The sequence below is a fragment of the Papaver somniferum genome, chromosome 8, assembly GCF_003573695.1.
Source record: "Papaver somniferum cultivar HN1 chromosome 8, ASM357369v1, whole genome shotgun sequence".
NCBI classification, from domain to species: Eukaryota; Viridiplantae; Streptophyta; class Magnoliopsida; order Ranunculales; family Papaveraceae; genus Papaver; species Papaver somniferum.
The window spans coordinates 3,065,337-3,074,697 of NC_039365.1; the positions used below are offsets into that span (position 1 = coordinate 3,065,337).

General features: G+C 35.6%; 2 protein-coding genes and 2 non-coding genes across 4 annotated transcripts; 2 read left to right on the forward strand and 2 right to left on the reverse strand.

The window, feature by feature from the left end:
- Positions 1-2,455: 2,455 nt before the first annotated feature.
- Positions 2,456-4,133, reverse strand: LOC113304929 (sugar transport protein MST6-like). Its single transcript, XM_026554049.1, has 2 exons — positions 3,048-4,133; positions 2,456-2,920 (listed from the first exon to the last, which is right to left on the reverse strand). Exons 1-2 carry the CDS (start codon positions 4,131-4,133, stop codon positions 2,456-2,458), a joined length of 1,551 nt encoding a protein of 516 aa, XP_026409834.1.
- Positions 4,134-5,833: 1,700 nt separating this feature from the next.
- Positions 5,834-5,917, forward strand: TRNAL-CAA. Its single transcript has one exon. It is a non-coding gene; the product is annotated as a tRNA-Leu (tRNA).
- Positions 5,918-6,039: 122 nt separating this feature from the next.
- LOC113304608 lies at positions 6,040-8,824 on the forward strand. Its single transcript, XM_026553752.1, has 2 exons — positions 6,040-6,351; positions 8,027-8,824. The coding sequence occupies exons 1-2, from the start codon at positions 6,041-6,043 to the stop codon at positions 8,757-8,759; spliced, it is 1,044 nt and encodes a 347-aa protein (XP_026409537.1). The 5' UTR covers position 6,040; the 3' UTR covers positions 8,760-8,824.
- A 232-nt stretch (positions 8,825-9,056) lies between these two features.
- On the reverse strand, positions 9,057-9,128 carry TRNAC-GCA. The gene has a single exon. It is a non-coding gene; the product is annotated as a tRNA-Cys (tRNA).
- Positions 9,129-9,361: the final 233 nt, after the last annotated feature.

Consider the following 9,361-nt stretch of genomic DNA (forward strand, 5'->3'; position numbering starts at 1 on the left):
GTGTTTACGTGAAACCGCATTAGATATAGCGTGATATTTTCTTAAAATTGATTTTGTTTCTTTTAATGATTTTGTATTTTGATCATTTGATAGGATTTATCAGTATTTCCGGAGGAAAAAGAAGTACTATTCGATCATCAATAGGTACTAATCATCTAAATCTGATGAAAAACTCTTTTATTTTTATCTCAATCTTAATTGTAATTAAAATTAGTTTAATTATTAGCATCTTGAAACTGTAATGAGGGTCGGTTTAATTTTAAGAAGTGTAATTAGACGTTGGACATTTTTTTTAATGGACGATTTAATACTTAGATTAGTATTACGATGCACATTTTAATCTTCATAGTTCAATCGCGATGAATAGCATAAACATTATTTCATTTTAATTATCTGGTTGTGTGTTTTATTGATGGAACTTAATTTTGATTTCTTAATATTTTTATTTGAATATATATTTGGTAATTTATAAGATTTTGTTGTTTTTTCTAATATTATGGGGTAAAAGATATTTTCTTAGATTATTTTTTCCAAAATTTTATAAAATTACCTAAAAATAAATTATGGTGGGCCCAGAATTAACCAGAAGCCCCGATTAACTACGTCGCTCGAAAAAACTCTGTTTTTATATAGAGAATTTCAAGCATACATTTTAAATTCGTCACACAAAACGCACTGAATCTTGTACACTGTATGTATAAACCTAGGTGTGCCCTTGGCTCGGCCACTGTGCACAACTATACTAACTATTTGATGTTCGCTTAGAAACCCTCGATTATCATCCAAGAAGACTGTAATGACTTTTCATAGTTGCTCAAAATTTGTACTTTGATTCAATAATATGTCTTGTGACCTGGATCAAAATATGACTCAAAATATTCATGGTTACCAAGTGACCCAAACCTAGAGTCGTGTTTTGAAATCTACAACATAACTCAAAAAGTTGTTCCTATCACGTAACATTTTCTTGTGATGAAAATTTGCAACTTAAACAAAAATCTATATACCGTTGTGGCCGAATGTTTTGCACTGATTTAAAATATGTCAAATAAGAATAATAGCGTGTTATGATCTGTGCTTGGTGATAAAACATGGGATGGGCAGAAGCCACTATATATACAAAGATTACATAGACAAATATATGGAAAGAAAAATATACAAGAGGCACAATATTATACGATGACAACTTCACACGATATATGCAGTTAAGGGGAAGATACTATAGTATTTGGAGAGGAGACACAAATAACATCGTAACACCCCCCTCAGATTCAAGATGGTGCTGAACTCATCTTGAGTCTGGATAGTAGGAACTGTAGCCGAGGAGCAGGATGAGACTTGGTGAATAAATCTGCCAATTGAAATTCTGAGCTGATGTGAGGAAGACTAATTGTTCCAGGCTCAAAATGATGCCTTGTAAAATGACAAACAATCTCTATATGCTTAGTTCTTTCATGAAATACGTCATTATGAGAAATCTGAATCGCAACTTTGCTATCACAAAATAGAGGTGTAGGTGTGGAAAGGACAACTCACATGTCACCAAGTAACCATCAAAGCCATATGATTTTCAAAAATAGTATGAGCAAGAGCTCCATATTCTGTTTCAGCACTTGAACGAGATACAACAGTCTCTTTCTTACTTCTCTGGGATATCAGAGAATCTCCCAAGAACAAGCAATACGTTCCGAATCATTCGGGAATGATCCGGAGAATTACTAACTAGGTGCTGTATATCTGTCTAGAAACCCAACATACAATTGCAATTGAACCGACATAATCCCTTGAACATTAAAGTAGAACCTCCATAGTCCATATATTAATACTCACTGGGTTTTGTTATGGTATATATTTATAAACAAGATAATAACCGATCATTTTATTAAAAAATGCAAAAACAAATTAAAACACAGGAGAGATGCATAAAATTTGGATTAGAAAATGAAATAAAAAAATTTTTATGATAAAAGTTATTATTATTGATAAATGGCAAAAGTTGGGATCATGAGCTTTTTATTAATATATAAAGGTATTATGTTTTGGTTAGATTCATAGGGATTTGGAACTATAATCCACGAGTCAACAATTAAGATTGGATTCATTTGAAGGAAAAGCAGTTGCTCTTTGTATTAAATAGGTACAATCTTTGGCAACAATTAAGTTTGTTTCAGACGATTATCTAAATTTATGAGAAGAAAATATACAAAACAACAGTTAGCTAGTACATCTCGTGTGATTTGACATAGATAGTCGATTCCTAGCAGTCCAGGAAACTCAAAATCTTTTATATTTCTTTCGAGCGCACTTCTTTCTTGTGTATTCAACTTTCAACGTTTACCGTGCCGTTAACTACTTGCATGCACCAACTGTTATAACCAGATCTAAACTTGAAAACCTGGAACGAAAACAGTTGAAGAAAACTAAAAGCGCATAGGTGGACAATGCAATACTATGATCAGTGATCAGAAACCTTCTCGGATGTGTGGTGGACACCAATGATAGCATCATCGGGGATATATTTACCCCAGAACCAATGTTTTTTCCATATATTGTTCATTTCTTCAATTGGTACATTCTTTGTCTCAGGTAAGAAGAAGAAAATGAAGAGAGTCATTATCAAGACGAAGCCGCCAAAGAAGAAGAATAGACCAAACTTCATGTGACAAAGCATTGTAAGGAATGCTTGAGCAATGATAAAGGTAAAGAACATGTTGACTGATACGTTGATGGCTTGCCCTGCTGATCTAATCTCTAGAGGGAAGATTTCACTTGGAACCAACCAACCCAAGGGTCCCCATGACCATGCAAACGCCGCAACATAAGCACAAATCAAGAACAATACTAGATATGAGCTCGACTTGGACATGGATCCAACACCTTCAACACCAAATTTCATGCCGAGTATGACTCCTACTAAGATCTGCATAGGCATTCATGCATACAATAAAAAATTAGTATTATATTTTTATAAACACCTGTAAGAAGAAAAAAAAAATAAGACATGGAATTTATTTACTGGTGTTTTAAAAATTTTGTGTATTTTTTACCTGACAGATGAGCATCTGAATTCCACCTTCGAGGAATAACATTCTTCGACCAACTCTGTCCACTGTGCCAATAGAAACAAAAGTAGCAAACATATTGACGAGTCCAGTGATAACAGCAGACATAAGGGCGGCATCATCACCGAAGCCTATAGTTTTAAAGAGGACTGGTGCATAAAACATGATGACGTTGATACCAGTGAACTGTTGGAAGAACGGAATCATAATGGACATGATGAGTTGAGGCCTATATCTTGGCTGCAGTATGTTCCTCCATGGATGTTCAATCTTCTTTGCTGCTTCACTTGCCTCGATAAGGTCTTGAAATTCTTCTTCGACTTCTTGGTTTCCTCGGATTTTCTGCAACATGGTTTTAGCCTTCTCTTGATGACCTCTTTCGAGGAGTGAATTTGGAGTGTCCGGAAGGAAAATGGCACCAAGAGTCATTATGATTGCTGGTACAGCTGCGAGAGCCAATGAAACTCTCCATCCATATCCACCCTTGATCTTGGCTGAACCGTAGTTCACCAGATTTGCTGCCAATATTCCAATTGTGATAGCTAATTGAAATCCCATATTCAGGGCTCCTCTCAGTTTTGCAGGTGCCATTTCTGACAGATAAACTGGAACAGACTGGTTGGCGTACCCTACACCTATACCGAGTAGTATTCGGCCAAGGATGAGCATCGTGACATTCATTGCAGCACCGTTTAGGGCCGAACCAATTAAAAATATAATCCCTCCTGCAAGCATGGAAACTTTTCTGCCGAAGATTCTTGTTGTTATAGAAGCAGCAAATGAAGCAACCAAAGCCGCAATGTACAGAGAAGAAGTGAAGCTTGTCAACAACTGACTATCAAATTTGCAATACTGATTTGTTTTACCGGTATCATCTTGCATCTTTTTATACACTGAAGGAAAAAATTTCTCTAAAAACACATCCATTGACGTTACCCCTCCTGAAATTCCCAAGTCGTAACCAAAGATGAGGCCACCAGTTGCCGCTACCAGACAAGTCATGAGCACAAACATGGTAATCTTTCCACCATAATCCTCTGTATCTGCTTGAATTGCCATACCTCCTGCCATTTTACTGCTGTTTAAAAAAATACTTGAAAGGTTTTTTTTTTTCTCCCTCGACCAAACTTCTAGGGAAAACAATCTTGGTAAGCAGTAATTTGATAATCTACTGAAATATCCCAGATATTATTTTAATGATTAACAATGAGGATGAGGTTTTGAAACCTCATATACTGTTTATATATCATGAAAATGCCATCTAAAATTAGTCCTTGTTTAGCTGCTGTTTTTGTTCATAACTAAAATTTTACTGAAAATAGGCATTATCTTGTTTGATCAATACTTATCCATTTTCTTACGACTGCTCTTGGATCACTAGTTTTTAAGCCTTAAACTCTATCTTTACCTAAATTGTTTAGTTGGATAAGTGGATTTATAGATATATGTTTTAATCTCATAGCTGTATTCCTTCTCTCTATTACAAGATAAATGATAAATTCGTTACTTTCAATCCAATGATAAGCAAACTGTAAGAGATTTATTAGCACAAAATGCCAACTCATTGTGGTTTGGTTGGATGATAAGCAAACTAAAAATGGAAGAATGTTGTTTGTTGGAAAATAAATCCATTAGAAAATAATTATAATTATCCTGATAAAATAGTAAAAATAATAAATATGAGGAAAAAAACGTCGATGGAGCTGTATATGACCTGTTTGAGATGTCTATTAGTCTATAGGATATAGAGATACGAATAATGGCAACTGCAAGATGAAATTTAGCTTATATAAAGACAACTCTCTTTATTGATGTTTGGAAAATCTCTCAAAACTAAACATAAGCTCTAATCTTGCTCATATGATCAACCACAACTTTGGTGATCATATATATATAGAACTATGAATTCTTTTTCCTAGTCCTATTACCTTATTACATGTCTTTCCTTTTCTTAGAACTAGATGACTTCTAATTCCCTTAGGATTACATCAATTTCCTAATCTTGTCCTAACCAGCTTGTTAGTGACTTCTATGTTGAAGTTAATCCAACATTCTCCCCCTTAAGCTTCAACTGTGCTTGTGAGAAACCTTTTGCACGTATGATGGTGCTCTCGTCTTCCATGGTTTCGGTGTAGACAAGCTCTGATACCAATTAATGACAACTGCAAGATGAAACTTAGCTATATAAAGACAACTCTCTTTATTGATGTTTAGAAAATCTCTCAAAACTAAACACAAGTTCTAATCTTGCTCATATGATCAACCACAACTTTGGTAATCATATATATATATAGAACTATGAATTCTTTTTCCTATTCCTATTACCTTATTACATGTCTTTCCTTTTCTTAGAACTAGATGACTTCTAATTCCCTTAGGATTACATCAATTTCCTAATCTTGTCCTAACCAGCTTGTTAGTGACTTCTATGTTGAAGTTAATCCAACAATGAAGGGGTGCGCTCTTCTTGTCTTGGCCTTTTAATGTCAAGTTGTTCACTCCATGCTGGACCAATATCTTTATACTTGGTTTGTGTTTGCTGCCTCTGGTGATCGAACTCAACTTCTACCAATGGACTTGCAGAACCATTTTCATCTTTTGGCATTAGATCATCACTTGCATCAAGAACTTCAACAACTAGATTTAACATGGCTATAATTAGTAAATTATTTTATGGTCTTGTCTGTAAGCCTTGTGGGAATTATGCAAGTCACAATCAGAGAATGCCACTGTTGTAACTTGTACTGTCGGATAAAAAATTAGACATCAAAGTCAGGATGGCCGAGTGGTCTAAGGCGCCAGACTCAAGTTCTGGTCCTCTAACGAGGGCGTGTGTTCAAATCCCACTTCTGACATAATTTTTTTTTTCCTTGATTCGTTCAACATACTTGCCTATTTTTCGTACACTTCACTTACACCTCAAAGAGCTACATATATGTCTGTTGAGGTTCGGTGATTCTTTTTGTGGTTTTGGAAAGATGGGTAAGAGTGGAAACAAGAAAGGAGGAGGGTTTGTTAATGGAAGCAGCAGCAATCAAGGTGGTGGTTTAACACTTAGACAACAAATTCATGGAAGCAATCAGAAGAATAAAATTGGTGGGAGTTCTTCAAATGGTATTAGTAATAGTGATAGGAGGTCAATATTGAAAACCAAACATTTGGAGAAATTGGGATTATGGGCTGCTGATGTTTCAATTCCTTCATTAGGTGCTTTGTTTGGAAAAAGATTAGCCTCTTCTTGTGAATCTTTGGGTACTCCTGTTGATCCTTCCTTGTTTCTTTGCCAAAGGTATGTCCTTTAACCTAATTTTTTCTTGTATTTTAGTTTCCTTATGTAGGTGTACATCAAGTGTTTGATAAAATGACTCTAAGAAAATTTGTTTGATTATAGTTTCTAAGGTTTTGAGATGTTGAATGTGTATGTTTTAGTTTTAGGTTATGAGATTTGTCTTTCAATGTGTTACATTGGTTCCAAATAGATGTACGTAGAGCTCGAGTACGATTGTAAACTAATGTACAAAAGCTTAGGTGGGTTGTACCACCATAGGCGATTTAATTCTGTTTGCACTTTGAACATTCTTGCCGGTTTAGCCAGTTGGGTTCATTGCAACACCTATTTACATAGCTAGAGGATCATATACTAACAGACTAAAGAAAGTACTGACAGTCCTACACTACTGTTTGGATTAGCCAATGATAAGATCCTTCCTTCTTAGTATTTATAGTCGGCATAAGCTGTTTGTTGACTATTTCAAAACACAAGTTTGCATATTTTAATCACCACTGGATAGGAATTAAAAGGCCTAAAGCTTCTGCTCTTGCACTCTTTTTATTGGGGTGGAGATGGATGCTCAACAGCTTCATCCAGGAGGAGTTGTTGCCAAAATTTCTGGCTGTGTTGTTATCGTAGATGATGTTATAAGTAGAGTTAACAGTAATAACCAATCTTTACGTATCTTGACCTTGAGTAGGAATATGTGTTTGAATAGTAGCGTGAGCGATGTCATTTTAGATGTGTGATGAATCGATTCTTGAACCTCTTGATATTGACTGTAACTGGCTTCATGTTGTTGAAGTGGAGCTGATGTACTAGGAATCCAGTTGTCATACAAAACGTTGGCTTGGTGGCCTATTAGAGTTTGCCAACTGAAAATGATGCTGCTTACAAAGACCCTGGTGATTGAAATTGGATGCTTGATGGAATCTCCATCTTTATAATACCCTGCTTTCAAAACTTGAGCCCATTATTCTTGCATTTTAGTGATCCATCTCCAGGCCATTTTCGTTATCACGGCTATGCTGAAAACTTGCAAAATGACAAAGATTTTGCCAAGAAGTGATATGTAAACCTTTCTTCTTAGAACTTGTATGCAGCAAATAGTGTCTGTGGATTCAATAATTGGATTCCATTTTTTTGAGGAGTAGCGAAACAACACATCTGATAGAGTAGTTGTGATGATAAAGCTGCTTGCACTTGCACTGTTTTGCCTGTTTGATTCAATGATTCAGCTTGCCATGTGCTTAGTTTGTTCAGCACGGATGTAGTTTAAGGTTGAAATCTGCCGACTTTGTTTCTATTTAAGAAGAATGGTGCTCCAAGGCACTCTCATCCTGTGCTTGTTGTTTCATCTGAAATACGTTTCACATTTGTCATCCATTGCTTTTGGTTACATTGTTGCTGAAGAATACCCAAGATGTAGCAAGATTTAACAGTTGTCCAGAGGCTGCTCATCTTGAACTAAGATTCATCACAAATTTGATTTCTTGTATTTCTGCTTTAAATGTAATTCATTACAAATTTGATTTCATGTGAGATAGGGGGCTGTTCTTGTGGCCTTTGCACCATGCATGTGATTGTGTTGTTCTGCATAAAAAATAATCTTGTTAGGCTTCCATGTATATTAGTAAAAGATACTCGATGATATATTATAATCATATTCGATTTTTAATTGGTTGTTCTACAGATGTGAATCGATTCTTCAACCGGGTTCTAACTGCACTGTTAGAATCGAAAAGACTGGATCAAAGAAGAAGAAACGGCGCAAAACCTCAAGTGTTCTGCCACAAAACAATGTTGTTTATACATGCAACTTTTGTTCACATAGAAACCTGAAAAGAGGGACCTGGAAGAGTCATATGAAAGAGATATTACCTCCAAAACCGAAACAAGTTAAATCTGATGAGAAACGATTAAATTTGGTAAAAACTAAAGCTGATGAAGGTAAGTTAGATATGCATGTGGAGGCAATAGTTTGTCCAGAAAATGTGGCAGGGTTTAAAGAAGATGTCGCCGCTCAGATTTGTTCATGTTCTGAAATAGCTGTAGAAAGCAATAATGAGAGAGGCAAGATTGCAGAACAGCTAGTACCTTCAGAATATATCCCCATTGAAATGTCAGAAGCAACAGTCCCTGAGATGAATTCAGTAACTGGTAAAGCTGTTGCAAGTGAAAAAACCCCTGTAACTCCACTGAATAAAGTGCCAATGCTATTGCTAGATTCTAAACGAAGAAAGAGAACCAAGTCTCATAATAAACAGGTCGCAAATGAAAGCAACTCCCCAACCACAGATGCAGAAAAAGTTTCAATATCTTCGAATAAAAGGAGGAGGAAATCATGGTCCAGTTTGAAGGAGTTGGCTGAAGCTAATGAGCGGAAGAATGACATAACCAATCTGAGAATCCCGTTTTGTTTATGAAGAACCAACAAGGAGCATATGCTATCGGATTTTATTGACTGTCTAGTAAATCTTTTGGTTATAAATTCTTAGTCGTAGGGAAAGAGCAATTAGAACCTAATTTTGTTATTTTTATTTTGAAAATGCTTACTGAGAAATGATCTACAAGTGCACATCAAGAAGGTTTTAGTGCTAGACAAGAATGCCCAACTTTGTAGCTTTGATGAAATACTGGAATGCAAAGAGGTATACTACATTAATGCATGCATGTCAATAGAAACACACACACACACAAAAAAAAAAAAAAAAAAAGAAAAAAGGGCCCAACCGGGATCGAACCGGTGACCTCTTGATCTGCAGTCAAATGCTCTACCACTGAGCTATGGACCCGTTGGTGGTGTCTTTCAAGCTAAAACATTTAATTAAAAAACCAAGAGAACAGATGTTGGTTACGTGATGATCATTTTAGACTACAATGAGCGGTTGGATTAATAAGCAGATATACATGTTGAGCGTGTGGAACACATTTAGAGTCGGATGGATACAAAACAACCAGGCAAATTTGAGGTCATTTTGAGACTGTTTTTTTTTAATAGGAAAGAAGATACATTAACAATTTAAAT